This window comes from Gymnogyps californianus, chromosome 6 (assembly GCF_018139145.2).
Source record: "Gymnogyps californianus isolate 813 chromosome 6, ASM1813914v2, whole genome shotgun sequence".
Lineage (NCBI taxonomy): Eukaryota > Metazoa > Chordata > Aves > Accipitriformes > Cathartidae > Gymnogyps > Gymnogyps californianus.
This window is the reverse complement of record NC_059476.1, coordinates 31,386,448-31,407,929: the sequence shown is the minus strand read 5'-3', so window position 1 is coordinate 31,407,929 and position 21,482 is coordinate 31,386,448. Positions and strand designations below refer to the sequence as shown.

The following is a 21,482-nucleotide window of genomic DNA, read 5'->3' as shown; positions in this document are numbered from 1 at the left end:
AAAAAATGCTGCATTCAGTGCTTAGGGTAGGAAGATGGGTGAGTGGCTGTGAGACATAGATCATAAAGTATTCAGACTTTTTAACATGTGGAATGTCCCTGAAGATAAAGGGATTTTTATAACATTAATTAGGAAAGATACCTTAGTAGTTCAATAAAATTAGAAGGAAAGACAATATTTGTACATATGCAGTGGCTTTTCCTTTAAATATTAAGTAGAATTACCTGTTCTCTGAGCAGGTAAGGATCTCTTAAATGTGAATACAGAATGTTGTGTAACATCTGTAGCACGGTATTAAAATGAGCTTTCAGTTTATGCTGGGAAGGAATCTGTAGAAAGAGAGAGAGGACAGATGGAGGAGCTGCTATTTCATACGTGCAAAATTCCTTTTGGTTAAATCGGAAATACCTATTGCACAGGTAAACTCTGTGTTATTCTAGCACTGGACCTTTTTTGTAACAGTCTGTACGTATCGGGAATATTTAACTCAGGCATTACTGAAGTACTGTTTGAAAACTACATTTTAAATAAAACGTGGGTAAGTGATCTGAGGGTTTAGGTAAATGGTGCTGTACTTTCTTAGGATATACTCTTAGTTGTATCTGAAAAAGGCACAGTTTCATTACTTTCAGGGAAACTGCTGAATCGGGACAATGCACTGGGTGTGCTGTATTAATCAGATAAGGAAATCTGCAAGTCTGCTTTTTTCAGAACAATAAGATGAAATTTCACAAACAATCGCACCTTTGGTTGAATGATACAGTGGATGTTACAATAGAGTAATACAGAGGGTGGTATCTGCACAGGGTTTTAATCAAGTTTTTCTGCACATCTTTCAAGCAAGGTACAACATGAGTAATGTTCTCATTACAGCTAGTGTTTGGTGGGTTTGGCAGGAAACCACCAGAATATATTAAAAGAGACCGTGAGTTTCCTGGTCAAAATATTTTTTTTATTCTTAGATAAATTGAAATTTTTATTGTGACTAAAATCTGTTTGAGAGGTACTGAAGTACCTCCACTTTTTTAATTGTTACTGAATTTGTAAAAGCTTGTATCAGTCCTAACTGGCTATTCTCTTACGTTGCACACTGAGCCTCCCACAGAGACTTGCTGTAAATTGTGTCAGTGCAGGTGATGGTCTGTTCACAACCCTTCTAGCTTTGTTTGGTTCACACCTTGAGGACTTAGAGCCAAGAATACTGTTAGGTGACAGATAGAAAGAGAGATTCTGTTGGTAAAATTATGCTTGATAGAGCTGGAGGAGATGGATGAAGATGTTCTCATCTCATGTAGTAGTCACAAAGCATATTCCAAATGAGGCAGATAATGTTCCTAAATTTTTTTTCTGGGTGTTCTTTGCTAAGAAGATAACAGATGGAATTTTTCTTCTGAATGCCTACATTCACAAAAGTACTTCAATAATATGAACTAGAACAAATGATGCTCAACTCTTCTACTGTTGAGAAATTGAGGGCTACTTGGAACGTAATTTAGCCCTATTTTTATTCTGTGAAAGCTCGTTTGTGTGGATGTTCATGTCATTTACTGAAATTTAATTTGCAAACAAGATTTACTTTAGCTCTGTTTTGAAGTACTAATGCATACAGAGATCAAAAAACCCAAGAGATTTTGGAGTTATTACTGCTCTTCTATGAGACTGTGAATCCATAAAAAAATTACTTCAGTTCAGAAAATTAGAAAATTGCATATTAAGTACGTTCAGTCATGCATAAAATTATACTGTTGTGGTTATCAAGCGGTCAGCATTTTGGTTTTCTAAACACATGAATGAAAAAGGCTTTCTTCAGAAAATTCTTACCAGTTACATCACTACTTTTCTGCCACACCTCAAAAAGGGAAAATATCCTCTTTCTGTTTATATTGATTATGGTTGGAAGATCTGCTGTTAAGATACAAAATATTTGAGCTAGGTGTTTCTGGAATAAAATTATTAACTCAAATTTCTGCCATAATCTTGGGAGAGGAGGTTCTTATGTCTTCTATGTTCAATTATTTGTTAATATAATTATTCTATTGTTGTGTTTTGCCTGTGAAGCTCTTGAACAGTTATCAGAGAGATGCAAAAATATTTTCTTTGGGTTTTTTTTAACATGTCCAGGTCAAAATCTAGACAGCATGCTTCATGGCACAGGAATGAAGACAAATCCTGACCAAAAGAAACAAGCAAATGGAGTAACACTCGCTCCAGAGGACACCTTACCTTTTCTTAAGTGCTACTGCTCAGGACACTGTCCAGATGATGCTATTAATAACACATGCATGTAAGTATTGCATACAGGATAGAAGAGGCTCTTTGAAGAGGCTCATTTTTGCTTGTGAGAGAGCAAACTATCTCTAGAGTGCTGACTGAGGTTCTGTCAGGTGATTTGAGCATAACTGATTAGAAAGTCACTGGTTCTGTGGAGAGCTGAGCACTAAAACCCCCAGTCATCTGTATATAAACAATACTGCTTTCACCATACCTTAGAACCATTTGTAACTGGTCATTTTGCCCCCAGCACCTGCTTTGAAGGACTGAGGTTTTAAGTAACTTGTAGCGTTTTATAACTGGGTGAGTATTAAATGACCCAAATCTAAACCTTCTGATATGACCACCTGCTTGCTTAGTCTAATATTTCTTCACATAGTAGTCAAAAGGTGATGTTACCAACATAGCCATTTACTGAGAATTCTTCTTGTTTACATGTTCATTACTTTTAGAATATGAAGGAAAGGCAGGAGAAAAAAGAAAAGCCTCTGAACATATAGGGACAGGAGGGTAGTTTTAACTTTGATAGGCGTAAGAATCTTAGCAGACTCATGCACTCATTATGTGCTTACTTAAGATGTTTTTTTATCTCGTGAAATGTCCTTGTTTTTCCTTTTTCTCTTCATTTGCAGTTCCATGTTTAAGGCCCTTCTGTTTTCTGCCTTAAAAATTAATATAAAGATACATAATAGAAAACATATTACTTGCTACTGTAATTTGAGTCTTCACTTCAACACATAATATTAGTGTATTGTGTAAACACATAAGCCTCTCTAAAGCTGTCACTTGGCAGATAAAGCAGTTTTTGTGGAACCCAAGGAGGTGGATTAAACACTACTATCTTTTTAAATGTAAACACAGGTAGTATTTTACAAACATAGTTTTGCAGCTAGAAAATGTTCAGTTATAAGCCAGTATTTTGTCTTTCATTTTTTTGCTTTTTATCGCCCTCTAGTGTATGCAGTCAGTATAGGCCTTATTAATTTTTTGCCTCTGAACTAATGGCTGTATAGATCGTTATTCTGATAATAAAGCTGTTAGTTAATAACACTTACGCAGTGTTCATGTGCAGGGTATTTTACGGTATTATGCTTCCCAAGTCTGCATTTCTTTACATTCATTTAAATAAATTTTTGGCAAACAAAAGTATTTCTGGATTTGTTTTCCTTAGTATCTGTGTTGAGGGAATGAATGAATTTTGATTTATTTAATAAAATCTTAGTTTTACAGGTATTGAAAGCACAGACCTACCATTGCGAATTGGTTTGGGATTCCTTACAAATATTGTTGACATTTTCATGTAGTGTAGAAATGAAAGCACTTGTGTAAAGAGACAGTGGGGAATTGAAGTGCCTTTTTTTTGAAAGAATGTAATTAATTTGTTACTATCAACTTCAGAAAGTGGATTTGGGGGTTTGGTTGTTTGTTTTGCCCTAGAGGCTGAATATTTGAGAGAGCTTATGTGGGAAAAGTGTAGCTGAGCTTTTGACCTTGAAATAGCCACCTTTCACATACTAGGACATCTCTTCGAGAGTTTATCATTGCAGTTTGAAGAACAGACACAAATGATTTTTTTTGCTACAAAATTGTAGTCAGTAAGCCTTTTTAGTTAGATCTCTGCTTTTCCACCCCCTCCGTTGTTTCTAAACAACTGCGCGTGTGTGGTTGAATACGAGCAATCTTGAAGGGGGGTGAGGAAGTAGAAGACAGAATATTCGGGAGAAAACATCCCTGCAGTGTTCTATTTGAAAATACTGCGGGGGTCTTTTGTTCTCAAACTGTACGGTAACCACTGTGTTAAAGAAGAATTTTTCTAGATATTGCCATTGTAGTATTCTTAATGGGTTCGTGGTCAACTAATGCTTTATATTAAACAACAAATATGCTGGTAAAGCACAAATGATATGTTTATTCCAGAACTAACGGGCATTGCTTTGCTATCATTGAGGAAGATGAGCATGGAGAACCCACGCTTGCTTCTGGCTGCATGAAGTATGAAGGTTCAGACTTCCAGTGCAAGGTAAAAAAATGAGATATCATTAAAATTTAAGATCTCCATGGAGATTATGTAGGGAAACTGTATAAGCAGTTTAAATGTCTGTAGTTTACAACTGCAATCGTAGAATTTTGCATGTTGCCGTTTACCACTGAGGAGAATGGGACTGAACAGTCGTGGGTGAGTGGTGGCAGAAAGGACACTTAATGGTGTTTGAGCAAAGATTGGAATAGAATCCTAGCTTGTTGGAGTTCTTTGCAAGTATCTGTAAGCCACTGACAAAATGAAGAGGACATCAGCCTCCTCAGGTGAAGAGACAACTTTCTAGTCAACCTAATTGATCTGAGTAGTTTATGTTTTAATGCAGAATTTCTTGATTGTTTTAATTTGGAATTTCTTGCTTTATTCAGTTCATTTGACAGAAGAGCATAATCATAAGGAGTTGTCTTCACAGATTACACAAGAGCTCCCTTAAAGTTTCATGATCATGTACGCACAGTTTATCAAATGTGTATGTTTTCATGTCCAATGTATAACTTTTTTTTGCCTTTCTAGAAGAGTTATGTATCGTTAATTGCATGAATATAACTTGCTTTTGATTTAAAGGGGTATAATTGAGCAGACTGCTGAAAACACAGTTAATAAAGCAAGGATTTGTTTAGAAGACAAGGATATAGCGTTAGCTGGGCAAATGAATATTGCCTTGGAAGACTGGATTTTGCCTCTTTTTTTTGTTTTGGTTTTTTGTTTTGTTTTGTTTGTCACATTGCTTACATTAAACAAAGTTTTCAGAGGTAATCACCAGCTGGGTTGCTTCCCCTTCTCCCCCCACCCCACTATCACTGTTTTGGATACTCAATTTTAAATCTCTAGGACTTGAGTTTCTATATAATGTAGCTGTCAGTAGCACTGCTTTTTGGAAGCAGTGGTGACTTCAGTTACAGCTGTGAACGTTTAGGGTTACTGCAAATTAGACCTGAGGTGTCATGATGACCTCCTGAAATTGTTCTTGTATTTATATTAGTGTCTTTCAGATTAATTTTCATGCCTCTCCATCTTTTATATGGTGTTCTGAAGATGTTTTTAAAGCAAACAGTGCTGCTATGATGAGTGCAAGAGGAAAAACTTCTAAAGGGATTGGGGTTTTTTGTATTAAGAGCAGTATTTATTTCACATACGATTAACTGCTTTTGACCAAGGTTAAAAATTTTGCAATTTATGAAATAGCAGCTTAAGTAGGAACCATCTATTTCTATGCACCAAATAAAGTTCCACAAAAAATATAAAAACGTGAACATAGAACATATGCACCCAAAGAGATTAGATGATGCCTGTCTGCCACTGGGAAGTTGTCTCATACATTAAATGGTGAGGTTGAACTGTTTTTTTAAATAAAATAGCTTAACCTTTTGTCTGCGCTGTGTTGTATCCATAGCATGACCTATCCCCATCCTAGCTGATCGCTTCAAAATCTGAATGTTTATTCAATTCTCCTTCAACAGGACTCACCTAAAGCACAATTACGTCGAACAATTGAGTGCTGTCGGACTGATTTCTGCAATCAGGATTTACAACCCACATTACCACCACTTGATAGTACAGGTAAACAGCTTCTAGATGTTCACACTGCTACTAATAAATGCTATGTGAATTCTGTTCTTCCTGATCAACAGATAAAAATAAGGAGAAAACGTAATTACAGTATTGCACAGATCTGTTTTTTCCTTACTAAGTAATTGTGATATGAAGCTCTGTACTACACTTCATACTCTATTTCCAGTTTTCCTTTTCTGCCACTTCCAAGTTAATGTTTTCCTCCGTCAGTCACTCATGGTATTTTTATTCTCTTACTCAGTTTGCTCATATCTTGATCTGCATGTGATCTTTTGATCTGTTTTTATTGTGTTTCCACAGCCTGTTCTCTCTTCTTTTTAAAATGGTTTTCTCAATCTCTGTTGTGCTTTTGCCATGATGAATGTATCTTAAAAAAAAGTATTCTGAAATTGTTAACTGTTATCTACTGTAAATTCATTCTCTTCTTTCTTTTGTTCCCAGTGAAAATAGTTTATTTTGATGCGCTTACTCATTCATTGCTAGACAAGTCGTACTGGTTTAACTGTTGCTTAATACCTTCTCAGAACCTTACTGCTGTAAATCCTTCATTTCTATTTCTAAGAACAAACTAACAAGAGTCAACCAAAACTAACAAGAGTCAACCAAAACCAACAACTCCAAAATCTCAAGTTAAATCCTTTTTTTTTTTGTGTGTGTGTGGGGGGGTCATCCAAATGAAAATATCTCTGCTTTTCTGGTGTAAATACTTACTTTGATACTAAAACACTATAGATTTTGTGTAATTTCATATGAACTGGTATGTTATATGCATCAGCTGCCTTGCTTCTTTCTGATGTTTTGCAAGTGGCTCCACATACTGTCACAGAATGATAGACTGGTTGAGGGTTGGACAGGACCTCTGGAGATCATCTGGTCCAACCCCCCTGCTCAAGCAGGACCACCTAGAGCTGGTTACACAGGACCATGTCCAGACAGCTTTTGAATATCTCCAAGGAGGGAGACTCCACAGCCTCCTTGGGCAACCTGTGCCAGTGCTTGATCACCCTCACAGTAAAGAAGTATTTCCTGATGTTCAGACAAAATCTCCTGTGTTTCAGTTTGTGCACATTCGTATACACAGTATATGAAAATATACCTAAATAAACTGTTTACAGTAGATGTTTAATTAATAGAGTTTGGAAACTTTCCCTTTTTTTTTTTTATTGTTTAAATAGATGGACTTTTTGACGGCAGCATTCGTTGGATGGCAGTGTTGATTTCTATGGCAGTCTGCATAATTGTCATGATCATCTTATTTAGCTGCTTTTGTTACAAGTAAGGAAAGCACTTTATTAACAACGTTTTTAATTTCCCAAATGAGTGTAAACAGTACAGATATTTTGTAAATGTACTCAGTTAATCATATGTATTTCTGACAAAAATAGATTGGAAGTGAAACTGTTGTAATCTAGTTTCACATTTCTGTGGATAGCGGTTTGCATTGCTAGGTAAAATGAAATGTTCACAGCATGGAATTTAAGTGAATTTGATCCTTTTTTCTGGCTACCAAGTGTTTACAGTTTTCTAAGCTACATATAACTCTGATGCTGTAGCATCCAGTAAACAGGAATATCTTAATGCTTTTTATGGTTTTGGATCTTCAGTCACTTTTGATAGTTAAATTCCATCTACTTCTGAGATTTACCCTTGTAAAGTGCTTTTGCAAACCTAAAGCGACAAGGATGTGTTTTATAACTTTTCCTTTTTCCGCTGTGTTTCAAAACTAAATAATTAACCAGCTGCACTATGGCAGTTCACGCAGGTGCAGTTTAAGAGACTATGCCTGCTTCTGTCGGCTCCAGCCCTGTGCTGGAGGTGATCATTCTTCTAGCAGTTTCAGCAGAAATGTGCACATGTCAGCCTCATCTGCCATGGTTCAAGGTTCAGTCTCTTAGTTTAAACCAAAACCAGCGGTGTTATGCTAGTAACACTGGCTGTGAGTTGAGTATTAAAAATGCTGGTTTTCCACCTGACTCATAATAAACTAACGTGCCTCTACATGCATTACAACAACTTCTTAATATTAAAAAACTATGTAAGTTACATTTCTGGGAAAAAAAAAGGTACAGTAAAATCTGATGATTATTTTTTTTCTTTTAAGAAAACTCATGCATTTAAACAGCTTTTTTCCTAGCTCAATTTACTACGTATTTTGAAGAGTGTTTTGGAGTTCAGCTTAACTTCTGTTGCTTTTGCAGGCATTACTGTAAGTCGATGGCAAAGAGGCACTGTTATAATCGTGACCTGGAACAAGATGAAGCATTTATTCCTGCTGGGGAGTCATTAAAAGACCTTATTGACCAGTCCCAGAGTTCTGGGAGTGGATCAGGACTACCTTTGTTGGTAAATCATAAACTAAGATTTTTCTTCACTGAACTTCTCTCCATCAAATACAAAGTTTGGTTTGTACCTAATGCCTAGAACAAAGCAGTTTATCCATACAGTCTGTTAATTATTTTATATGCAATTACTGTGAAAGATACAGTACAAACATGTACGAAAGCCCATCTTCACATAATTAACTAAAATGAAGTGCAAAATTAGATTATATGTTAGGAAATCTGTTGGCATCAGCAAAATTTAAAGAAAAATTAGAGCCTACAGACATTAAGATAAAAATGCAATGAATAGATAATGGAAGTATCGAATTGAGCGAACTCAAAGATACTTATTTTCTTAGTGTCCACTGTCCGATAAAATAGATTTGCTTTTTGTTGGCTGATAGTTGTTCATAATTTTTGATTCACCATCCTATATAATACTTGCATAAAAATTATCCAGTGAGACAGATGACTGTAATTATTTATAAAATAGAAACAAATAGAATGCAAGAGAATGCATCTGAATTAAATAAGAAGTTGAGCTGATTTAATCTTTTTGTATTTGTTATACAATTCTTCCTTGGAGGCAGCAATAATGAGTTTGAAATGGGAATAGTGGAAAATAATATAGAACAAATTTTACAATGGGATCAAAGTTCAAAGCAATCCAAGCTTGAGAAACAGCTTGTCCAGGTACTTCTGGTTAGTCACGGGGTATCCCTCCTCCACCTTCCCCTCGTTTTGTTTTGGTTTGGTTTTGGGGTTTTTTTTTGGGGGGTGGGGTGTTTTTGTTTGTTTTTAATTTTTTTTTTTCTTCCCTAGGTTCAGCGCACTATTGCCAAACAAATTCAGATGGTGAGGCAAGTTGGAAAAGGACGATATGGTGAAGTGTGGATGGGCAAATGGAGGGGTGAAAAAGTCGCGGTGAAAGTGTTTTTCACCACAGAAGAAGCCAGTTGGTTCCGAGAAACAGAGATTTACCAAACTGTTTTAATGCGTCACGAAAACATCCTTGGTAAGGAAGCAGCGCATTGTTTGGCTACTGGAGGGCTTGTGTGAGGGTGAAGGAGGAGGAGTTCTTAGTGGGTGGCTTGAGGGGTATATGGCGGCTTTGATGGTATAACCAGATGCGTGTCCCTTAATGTATGCTAATAAAATGTTATTGAAAGGGTAGAATCTTGCTGCTCTTGGTTGGAAACGTGTCTGCAATCTCTTTGCTGGAAGACTGGAATGGCGACCTCGTGTATAGTTGAAATCTGAGCTTTTACATTGTTAGTTTTCATAAGGGGAACAGGTATCTTTTGATACAGTCCAAGACAATATAGCTTTAGGAATTCTTACTATATCTGTTGCATAAAAAATTTATGTACAAATAAATTGTAACTTTGTTTATATATTTTATAGGTTTCATAGCTGCAGATATTAAAGGCACTGGCTCCTGGACACAGCTTTACTTGATTACAGATTATCATGAAAATGGATCATTGTATGATTTTCTGAAATGCACTACGCTAGACAACAGGGCTCTCCTCAAACTGGCGTATTCTGCTGCATGTGGTCTGTGCCATCTACACACAGAAATTTATGGGACACAAGGCAAGCCTGCTATTGCACACAGGGACCTGAAGAGCAAAAACATCTTGATAAAGAAAAATGGAACCTGCTGCATTGCTGACTTGGGTCTTGCAGTCAAGTTTAACAGGTATATGAACAAATCCTCTGTAATGGGAAAACTTATATAATTTTTTTTTTTTAATGCACCAGATATCCAATTTAAAAGGAAGATGGAATCATTTGGTTGCATATTTTCAGGTTTTTTCAGTTTTGAGAGTAAAATGCTGTTCTTCCTTTGAATGCTGGTAAGCATCAAGATGAAAATAGGTTGTTTAGAGAACAATGAAAAGACTCTTCTTGTGGAAAATAAAAATAGTTTTGTAGAGGAAAGGAAGAGGAGACTAATTCATTCATTATTCAAAACTGGCCTTTCATAGTAATTGCTATCATGTAGTTTCATTATAAATTATCTCAGAAAATTTCAACAGTGTAAAGGGAGTTGAAACTTAATTGAAGAAGTAATACTATAATAGAATTATTGAATACTTTTTGCTTATTTTTTTTTAAGTTCAATGGAGCCAAAGAATAGTCTTTTGCTACAGTAGAGCCTGAAAGAAAGCATAAGCCTTTGCAAATAATTTTCTGACTTGCTACCAAATATACTCATCTTTATAGTGGTTTTTAATTCAGTTTTTTCATATGTGTTTTCAACGTCTTGCAAAAGAAGCAGTAAACTGTCAACTTTCATACTCACTGTCATTTTTCTAGATAATCTTTTTCAGGGAGTTGCAATGTATTATAAGTGTAGTATTGAGAGAGAAATAAAAGAAAGAATTTAATTTGTAAATGGGAGCTTTGCAGTGTAGTGATTGCATCGTACAGGATTTCATACCATGTCTTGTAATAGTCTACAATTCACTAACTTCCTAATATTTTCATATAGTGACACAAACGAGGTTGATGTTCCCTTGAATACTAGAGTGGGAACAAAACGTTACATGGCTCCAGAGGTCCTAGATGAAAGCCTGAATAAAAACCATTTCCAACCGTACATCATGGCTGACATCTACAGTTTCGGGCTGATCATTTGGGAAATGGCTCGGCGCTGCGTCACAGGAGGTATACTTTTAAATATTCTGTATAAAATCTGCCAGGCCCTCGTCTGACTTTAACGATGCTTCTCCAGGAAATAATATAACAAGCCTGCTATATCAACAGGCTTATGTTCTTTAAAAGCAGTAGTAACAGCCTGTCTAGAGTACAGCTTGAAAATCACTGAACTGAACCTTTTTGATTGTTACAATTAAGCATCTCAGGCTTTTTTTTTTTCCTTGCTCAAAAAGCAGAGTGCCTGGTCTAGGAGAAATAGTGGGATGCAGATGTATTTCACCCCTGTGCTGTTAATAAAACTTTTAAAATGTAATTGATAAGATACTATTCTTTTGTTATACTTTCTTGGATTTCTGGTGTCATTCAGTTTTCTCCTTACACATATTTTTGTGACTCGTCCTTCCTTTTCTTTCATTCTTCTTTTGTGACCTTATGGAGCTTTATTTGTATTCTCTTCTTCTGTCTTATGCTTTCTCCCTGTTTCTTTGTAGCATGTAGTGGATTAGAAGATGTCAGATTTTACATTGGGTATCAAAGTCAAAGGGACTGCAAGGAATTATTGTAGCTATTAAACTTGTTATTCATAATGTTGGAGCTTTTCTGGTAAATGTCTGATTGTTACAGTGAAATTTTTGGATTTTTATCACAGTATAACAGTGTGGTGGGTTTGCCTTGGCACAAAATTGAGTTCATTTTTGCTCCTGGCTAAGGAAATCTGAGAGTAGATATATAGATTTTTTTTTTTTTTTTTTAATGGTTCTTGATCTTTCACAATTATCTCCAGGTATTGTTGAAGAGTATCAGTTGCCATATTATGACATGGTGCCAAATGATCCATCCTATGAGGACATGAGAGAAGTGGTGTGTGTCAAACGCCTACGCCCAGTAGTATCGAATAGATGGAATAGTGATGAAGTGAGTATGCTGAAAGGAAAAATTAGTTCAGTTTGTTCATTAATATGGAAGGGTATTTTAGTTTAATAAATATTAAAACTTTGTAAAATAGGGACTACATTCAGACATTCTGATATTTTGAAAACCTCACAGCAACAATAGGAGAAAGATATGTTTGAAAACAACTCAAAATACTGTGTTTTTTATGTGTCTTTTCAGTGATCTGAGGGGAAGATACCCTTAAGCAGCATCCAAGTGTATGAACACTGCTCTAACTGAGATCTTTTTAGATAGTGGAATATTTTTCAGAGTTTTGACTGGAGCTAAAACTTAAATGAGTTTTTAAGTGGTTTTATTAGTCTTAATGTATATAGCATATTGCTTTGTGGCATAAGGTATTTCACGGAATATGAAGCAATTTCTTTGTGTTTGTAGATTTCCTCTTTTTTTTTTCTTTTTTTTCTTTTTTACTGGTACATTCTGGGGCAAGCCATGATGTAACTAAAATATTAAATTTAAATGTGTTTTTAAAGGGCCACAGCTTGAACACAGTAAATAAGCCTTAACTATTTCACATAGCAAGCTAGATATGCCATATCCTTTCTTCTCCAAATCCTTGATTTCTTTTAGGAACTCCCTGTTGTTTCCATATTATTTTTTGACTGCTGAAAGAACTTTTGTCACATCTTCATTTTCAGTGAAAAAGTTCTCTACAGTTTTTCTGCCACATATATGGAGATTTTTCTGCTTATTGCTACCATTTTTGTATTGCTGTTCTTGAGTTGTAATTATAAGTTCTGGTAATGCATCTTTGTGAAACTAAAGAAACACTTCAGTTAGTTCCAGCTACTGTAATAGAAGAAGGATTGGGACGTGGTGGTGGTTTTTTTTTTTAGTTGATCTGTTTATAATAGTTCTCTATCAGCAATTTTGCAGAAAATGTAGAAGTTGCACATTTGAACTTAAGAGTTCTATAATTTGGGCTTGACAGCGAACCAAATTTATACACCTCACGTCTGTCAGTTGTTACAATACTGTTCCTTTGTCTTTTTATTTTACAGTGTTTAAGAGCAATATTGAAATTAATGTCTGAATGCTGGGCTCATAATCCTGCCTCAAGGCTGACTGCCTTAAGGATCAAGAAGACACTTGCCAAGATGGTGGAATCACAAGATGTAAAGATTTGACATAGTAAATTGACATTGGAGAGCAAAGCTGGACTCCTAGATCTTTTCACTCAGACATGGGTGAGACCTATGTGGAAAGAGGAAATAACTGAGATTCAGTATATTTTCTCAGCACACTTCTACAGGCTGCTAATCAAATCTTTCAGTACTTCATGGACTGTGATACTGAGAGCCTCTATACACTACATGCTACATATATGGACAGCCTTGATAAAATACACATTTTGTTTTTGTTTGAGCTGCATTGAGACTTCAGTCATACTTAGTGAGTCTCCAGTAAAACTCTGGGTACTGAATTGAATGTTCAGATTACAGTGCTTTCTGTGAAAGCCTAACAAGCTATATGGATTCAACAGAGATGGAGAATATAAGCTTTTTTTTTTTGCCTTCTGCCTGGTAAAACCAAGTCAATCCATACCAAGTTTTTGTGAAACAGCCTGTAGCTTATGAATCTGTTTGTGATACTACTCAGTTTAACAGTTCCTTATGCCTTTATGTGTGTGCCAGGATTATTTTGTTGTCATTTGGAATAGATAAGAAACCATTTAAATGAACAAAGTTTTATGGTCAGGGCTCCATGCATTTTGTGGCTCCACAATCAGAGATTTGCTACAGAATTTACTCCTTGACATTAAGTTATCTTCCAAAATCTCAATTTTAACTTTATTCTTGTTTTGGTTACAAGGAGAACTGTAAAAATGTGAACCATTAATAAATTAAGGAATGCCTACCTAAGTCTGTAAAGAGCTTGAAACAATCTCTCTTAGAGGTATAGACTGCCTTGGTCATCTCACTTACAAATCTAGTGGGCTCCTTAATTGGATGGCTATGAAATTTGGCATATTTTTCACAATGCCACATGCAACCAGCGTTTTTGCTGTAGAATACTTTACATCTTAACAGAAAGACCATTGATGATATGTTTTGCGTTTCTACTTTATTGGGACTCACTGGTAGGTGCCTGTCATGCTCTGAACATGACATTTCTGTACAGGAGGGAATCAGTCAGCTGTAGGAGCATGCTTTTTCATCATTTGACAAAACTAGGCAGAAGATAAGTTTTGAAAGGCTTGAGAAAAAGTCTAATTTACAGACACAAAAGAGGGAAGGCAGGAAGCACAGGTCGGGCACTCAGAAAATTAGAGAATACAGTAAAGGTCAAGACCAGGAGAACTGAATATGTGAACTGTTGAAGGTAAGATCCACAACGTGCAGAAGATTTTGAGCTGGGTTGCCCTGATGTAAACACAGGCGGCCACGTTTGTGGGCCACTTAGTGGACAGTTACAAAGTTCAAGATTTGAGATGGGGTAAATCAGTGGGTCTTTTAAGTTCTAGTTAAGCACATTTGGGAGGAATGGCATTGAAAGATAATTCATGAAGATAAAGTTAACATAATTGCAAAATTTGGTCTTACTGTGCCAACTATTTGGCATGCACAGGAAACTATAGTTCCCTCCTTTTCTTCACTGATCCAGACAAGTTGGTTAAAAGCCAGAACCCCTCCATGAGGTTACTGTAAGGTAGAATTATTGATTTATAACTCCTTTGGCACTTCTACTTTGAAGTTAGAAAATAATACCATAACTCAAGTTGAAGCTTCAAATGCGTGAATCATCTGAAGAATGGAACACGCAGTATTGGAACCATTGAACCTGTTTGATAATTTAAGTGCCTATAACTTTGTACTGTAAATCTTGTTCTAGATAACTTTAAAAAGGGAAGTTATTTATACGTTGTGTTTTGTGCTTTAGTAAAAAAAAAAACCACCTAATCCTAGGTACATGTGTACAATTAGATACATGCACACACACACGCATATGCCATAGTTGAGATTTGAAGAAAAAAGTTAGGAATAATATTAAAATTGATGAAAAAATGTTAAAACTTCAGATTGATTTATGCCAGATTATTTGTTGTCTTAAAATATGTACATGGAGATTGTTTTGATATGTGTTTAAATTTCCCTTGAAAATACAACTGATAGAAAACAATGTAATGCAGAACTAATGTGATTGTGAACAATTACAACCTTCTAACGTGTTATTTTTTTGTTTTAATTCTCTAGTTCACATAATGTAAATGGTCAGGCAAAAGATTGCAGTATTTTTATTTTCTATTGTGATGTACAGACTTTATTTAACAGTTCTACATATTTTATAGAAAACTAGCTATTTCGAGGGACACTTCTTTTTTAAAAAAAAATAAAGTCATTACTTTTGTTCAGTAATGCCTTTAAGTATTAATATGTATTCTAGCTGAGAAGTTCAGAGGTGTGTCAACTATGGTTTTAACTTATTTGAAAACAGCAAGAGATATATGATATTGTGCCACAATCCTCATGATAAAGGGCTTTTTAAAAAAACGTTTCTCCGTCCATTGCCAAGAAATATATGATGAGTTTGAAATTGTTAATCATGTCTTCGCGCATAATTTTTGCACAGGTAGTTGGAAAATATTTGGTATGAGCCAAAAAAAGTAAGGGATAAGCTTTTTTTTTCCTTCCTTCTGTAGGATTTTTATCAATAAGAAGGAAAAATGTTTATGTAGGTACCCTGCTAGCTTAAACTTTCAGAGCATTGGAGGTCTATTTAAATTAACCCACTCTTATTTAGAATATTTTTTTTATTTCTTTTAGAAGTTGCCACTTCTGTGGCATTATTAGCTGTAAACTTGTTTTGTGAATTTTTTAATTCATTTTTCCCAAGTCTTCAGGAAGCCACTGCTGGAAGTGTGAATTTTGATAATTTGTAATTATTCACTTATTTTCTTCTCCATTGTTTAGGCATTTGCAAGGCAATAGGATGGTGATCTTTGGTAGACATCTTAAGACCTAAATTGATTTACACATTTACTTTAACGCAGAAGTAGTGAGCTGACTGCTGCAAAGATGATCTTTAAGAGAAAAAAAATCTTTCCGCCTTAAGCTTAACCTTAATTTTTCAGTACTTCACTTACTAGGTTCATGCTCAGTCATACCATGCATATGCGGTTTTCATTGTCCTGAACAGGAGCTGCTAGGTCTTCAGCATTCCTTGATTCCCTGATATTCCAAAAAATGTTATCGCTAAAGGATCTGGTTGCATAAAGGACTTGAGCACACACCTACATTCCATGCAAAGTCATTCACTGTTTGGAGCCTAAGTATGTCTATACTGATATTTTAACAATCATTTGGAAAAAAAAAACTTCACTCAAAACTAGCCCATTAATTTTTACGTAATTAAGCATACTTAGTGCAGACTCTTAAGCTAAGTTGTTGCTTTATGCAATACTGTAGAGTTCACAAGCCTGTAAGGTCAGTGAGGGTAATAGGATTCTTCTGTTGGAGTGTGATTAATCTCATTTTGTTGCTCAAAATTTTAAGCATTTGTCATCCAAAAAAAAAAAAAAAATCCCCCAAAACTGGCAAATGTGGTGGGTTTGGGTGGTGTTTTTTTTTTTAATATAAAAATCAAAAGTGATTTCAATTAGGTGGAAAATAATTTGAGTCACGTAATTCTTACTATTTCAGCAGCTGAAAGGAAAGTTTTTGTGTTCCTGGTTAAGTTACCTCCATAGTAGTCTAGAATCAAATTTTAGATCTTGATCTAAATGACCATTTGAATGTGTTTATAAAACAAATCATTTGGATACATTTCACCTACTCTGTCTTCACAGACTGTATTTTAACGGTCTAAAATGTTTGAAAAGCAAAGATACTAAGTTAAAAAGCATTCTTTCACTATTGCAGATATTTTTAAAGGGAAGTTACATGCTCATCTTCTGTCAAATATTAGAATGATTTAGCACTTCCTCATTCTTCTGACAGTGCCCCTGAAGTCAAGTCTTTATCCTGTGCCCACAATCTTTATTCCAAAAGGAGTGATGTCTAAAAATGACTGGCAATGTTGCACAATACAGTGCTTTATGGAGCCATGGTGTATTAGCCTTGGTTGGTATAGCAGAAGTGGAGTGCACATTACATCTAATTTTTTAACAAATCTCATGTAATTGTTGCTTTGTAGTATTTTACCGTTGAATGCAATTATAGAAGCCCACATCATGTAGTGACATTTGTGCTCTGACATGCCATGCCCAAAAAGAAATGTACTATATTGTATACAAGAAGAATAAATAACATTGTAGTTAACCTAGAGAAGATGTAAATAAAATATGAAAGAAGAGTGGAACAAGACAAATGGTCACACTCTTGTGTGTGTTATATGCCAGAAGTGTAGAATACTCCTTTAAAAATGTAACACACTAATGTATTTTGTACAGCATCTGCTTTAGAAGGTGCCTTATTGAGTTTACCATGAATTGCTTGTTCTGTACACAGATTATGTCCAATGTATCATTTTTAAGTAAATAACCTTATTTTAGTACACATTAGTAATGTGTTTTGTTACTATAAGATTTTGCCTTAAAAATGTAATGACTTGGAAATCATAATACTGTAACTAAATAATTCCCTACTTTTTAATACCTCGTTTATGGTTTTTTTTTTTTCCCCAGAGTCGTTGAATAAGTTGTTAATGATCACTTTTATTGTTCAGTGGCGTTCAGAATTATTTGGTGCTCTGTAAGTTCAGGCCCTGTATTCCTTGGACTAAATTTGGGTACAACAGTAAAACCAATGTTTCCTTCTCCTGATTTTTATCCCTGTCTTACAGCAAAGCCAGAAGCAAGTCAAAATTGCATACATTCAGATAAAAGAATTATTCAAGTTCAGTACGTGTTGGTTTTATCCATATAAATTTGCCTCAAAGCTGATCAAGTAAGAGGAGAAAAAATAAAGGGATGGGGGATTCTGTAGTTGTTTTTTGTTCCCTGTGCGTACAACATTCTTGTGTAGTGATATCCAAATTAAGAGATTGGAGCTAATATACTTATGTGCTGTTGGTTACAAAATTATGCAGGTACTTCTGTATAGCCTGCTAAATTCACTCTGGTTTTTATGATTCACGCAAATGAAGACCAATCAAGGGGATATCTCATCTGTGAGTACACAATTCTATAAAATCTCAGAATTTATTTTCTCATTGCAAAAATGTATCGGCTACTGCTCTCCGTAGAGTTCACTTTTAGTTTGCAGGCAGGCAGAAGTAAGATCAATTTCTATTCTCTTTTTGCCTTTAATCAGGAATAATCTTAGCTTTAAAGATAGTTTTTTACAGTAGCTAGAAAGTTTTGATATCTGAGCATCATATAAACTGTTACCAGTATATTATAATTATAACACTTTTTTTTCCCTGTGAAGTCAAGTGTTAAACTCTTGCAATAGAGTTATGGAAAGTACAGTGGAAGACTAGAGCGTATGTAGCTTCAAACCTCTTTTTCCTTAATACATAATACCAGGAAATTATAGTGCACAAAGATGTGGTCTCCTTACAGTTAGTGTCTTGGCAAAGTAAACTTTTTCTTGTGGTTGTGGCTATTCTGTAGTTTGTGGAATATCTTCACTGATTACACTGATCATGGTTGGATTGACAACTGGGTTTTTTATATTGGCGTTATAGGAGGACATAATGAAAAGACTGTGGGTAACTGAAACTTTTTGCACCAGTCTGTTTTGACAAGCACTTTTCCCTGCCCCCCAGTGTTGCTTCTTGAAATGACCACAGGATGGTGCTGTATCCTAAAGATAGGAAGATCTTTTTGAAAAAAATTGCGGGGTTTTAGTAAGTGAAAAGTTCTACTGCCTGCTAATAATAAATATCAAAATGTTACCATTTATGTATGATTATTTTTGACTTCTATATAAAAGTTTGTTACTGATGAGCTTGCATCAGTATCTAAGAACTGAAACAGCTATATCCAGTGACATGTCTAAAAACCCTGCATGTATATTTTGTGTGCAAGCCAAAAATCATATTGAGTAGTTGGTGAATTCAATCACAACCTTCTAAATAAATTGATGAAGCATCACTAATTTCAGGAAGGATCAGATTTAATTCCATAAATTTCATTAATCCCTTCTTCAGCTTTATCTTCACCTCTCCCCAAAATACCACTTCAGTCTTTCTCACTGATGTTAATGTATTAAGTCAATCCCAGCTGTCAGTCTGAGTCATGAGAGGACCACTACTGTGGGCTGACCACCTCACGAATCTGGTTCGTGAGGGGTGACCACCATGGACTTCAGAGACTGGCGTGATGTGGATATCTGAAATGAGTTCAGATGAATCTGCAGAATTCAGGCATTGATGGATCTATAGAAAGTAAAATTGTTTCTATACAATGGGTACTTGCATTTCAAGTAAAATAAGGAGATAATCTTAGTAACGGAAAAGAAAAAAACATTAGGAGACTTTAATTTTAAAATGTACTATAAGATACTGACATTCATAAAGCAGTAAAAGTTTCAGTAACAAAATAATTATGTGAAGGCATTAAGATGCACAGCTTTTTTTATCTTTTTATAAAGCTTAGTGGTTTGATCTGGAAATCCAGAAAACTGAACTATTGGCAATGTTTTCTGGCAGATTTTTGGGATGTACTAAGAGAAGTTGGAAGCTTTTTTTGTAAATGTGAGGCTCAGATTGACGATATATATATCTGTGTGTTGGAGTGAGTATACATGTTTCTGTGCCTATTGGTGCTTGGCTGAAACTGCCATCAGGCATGCTAGTCTGGTTGGTCTGCTCTGAGAGAAACTGCAACTTACCTACTCTTACAGACAACTCTCTCTTCCTAATGCCTATGGTCAGCTTCAGTTTGTTTTTCATGTTTGAATATCCCCTATTCTTAATCCACTGAGCCAACCAATAGCTGTGTTTTAAATTGTCAACTAATCATCCTTGTCCTCTTGCCGTTTTTGTGGCAAACTTTTCTTTCCTCTAGGTCCTAATCTGGAGTCTGCTCTCTCTTCATTAACATGGTTTCCTCTAGTCTGTTGCCTAAAAATGCAGGTCATGGCGATGTGGCTGTGTTAATATTACAAAAAAACCCAACAAACCCACCCCCCAAAAAGCTGCAAACAACAAAACAAGTGTTTGTGGGGATTTTAAAGAAATTTATACCAGTAGTCAGATAGATTGCTTGTGTTTGAGAGGTGGTTTAGATGGAAGTTTATTAAAAAGCTGATGTATTCATTTAAAAAAGCCACAACCACAACCCGGTAGCTTAATCATCTTGTCGCTTGAGAAGTAAGTCAGGCTTCCTGGCTTATGCAGCCAATAGAATGTTTTAACCCATTATCTTTCGTTAATTTTTTGCTTCATAGTCTAAAAATGAGAGTCTTCCAGTCAAGTATTTCTTCTTTGTATATGCAGGTGGCTAACTTAAGCACATATTTGAAGAAGAAAACATCTTTATATTAACATTGTGTTCACTCTGGAGTTGATGATCTCAGAACTTGCCTGGCTTACTCTTCAACAAAAGTAAACTCTGGTAAGCACGAGGATACCAAACCTTTAAAAGTCCTGTCTGGATGAACTGCTGTACTATCTACTACCTACCATGTCCTTTTCCAAGTAGCTGTATGGTTTTCATTCCTGTTGAAGCTTTCTGTCAAAGCTTTTAAAACAAGCAAAGTGTTTTTAAATATATATATCCCCTGTCTGTAATTGTGGAACTTAGCTGGTAGCTGCGGAATTGGTGTGCACTGGAGACGGGGTGTTTCTTGAGCTACCCTGACCTAGACAGCACACTTGGCTTGGCCCTGCAGAACACTGCCACCACAAAAGCCCATAACTGGAGGACCACTGGTAAAAACATCTGGGTTACTCCAGTATAGTAGCTGTGTACTGAAAGAACCCAATCTTACAATTTGATGCTTTTCTTTCTTTTTGACATTTCACCTCTTCAAATTTTTCTTCTCTTCCTTCCCTCAGATATTTGAGCAATCTGTGGGACAGAAGATGACACTGAGCTTGCGGGCACTTTGTGCTGCCTGCCGCAGGGCAGTGCAAGATGTGGCTCCATGCTAAATAAATGGGGAGACTTGGCCCATTAATCTCGTGTGAAAATCAGCATTGGCTAGGAGTAGATGGGAGATCATTTTTAGTCATTCGCTTTGTTGGATTTTTGAGGATGGAGAATAACCATCTTCTCAGCAAGTCAGCTGAAACTGCTTTGTAGCTTTATTTTAAAAGATACATACTGTCTGCTTGAGAAATTGTCTTAAGTGCAATGTGTATTGGTACTGATGTGTTTTTTTCATAATTTTGTAGTTTAGTGCTGCTTAGAATACAAGCAAGTGGGGTGAAAACCCCTTAACAGCAGGATAGATTTCTGTTAGAAAATGCTACCTTAAAAGGGCATAAAATACATAATAAGAATTTACCTCTTTCATAAAAAATATTGGGAATTTCTAAATGCATTTCATTTTGGCAAATTTAATTGTTTTAATATTGTTTTGTAAGGCATTAGGATAGACAAGGAAAAATATCACAGTAATTGAACTTCTTTAAAATGAAAGCCTTTGGGATATTTTATTTGACAGAAGAAAAGTTTAGGACATGACCAGGTGTGGTCATCTTGAGATTTTGGAAATTCAAAAAAACTCCACAGTTCAGAAATTCTACTCTTTGGTTTACTCTAATTATAAATT

The 21,482-nt window shown here is 35.5% G+C and overlaps 1 protein-coding gene across 1 annotated transcript in view; it reads left to right on the top strand.

Moving 5' to 3' along the window:
- Positions 1 to 17,405, top strand: part of BMPR1A (bone morphogenetic protein receptor type 1A) — an 82,317-nt gene extending 64,912 nt beyond the window's left edge. The window contains exons 4-13 of the mRNA XM_050898687.1: positions 2,122 to 2,284; positions 4,189 to 4,291; positions 5,770 to 5,869; positions 7,057 to 7,156; positions 8,080 to 8,224; positions 9,025 to 9,217; positions 9,607 to 9,904; positions 10,700 to 10,875; positions 11,651 to 11,781; positions 12,822 to 17,405. Coding sequence (XP_050754644.1) covers positions 2,122 to 2,284; positions 4,189 to 4,291; positions 5,770 to 5,869; positions 7,057 to 7,156; positions 8,080 to 8,224; positions 9,025 to 9,217; positions 9,607 to 9,904; positions 10,700 to 10,875; positions 11,651 to 11,781; positions 12,822 to 12,947 — 1,535 coding nt within the window. The 3' untranslated portion in view covers positions 12,948 to 17,405. The remainder of the gene's footprint in view (positions 1 to 2,121; positions 2,285 to 4,188; positions 4,292 to 5,769; positions 5,870 to 7,056; positions 7,157 to 8,079; positions 8,225 to 9,024; positions 9,218 to 9,606; positions 9,905 to 10,699; positions 10,876 to 11,650; positions 11,782 to 12,821) is intronic.
- Positions 17,406 to 21,482: the final 4,077 nt, after the last annotated feature.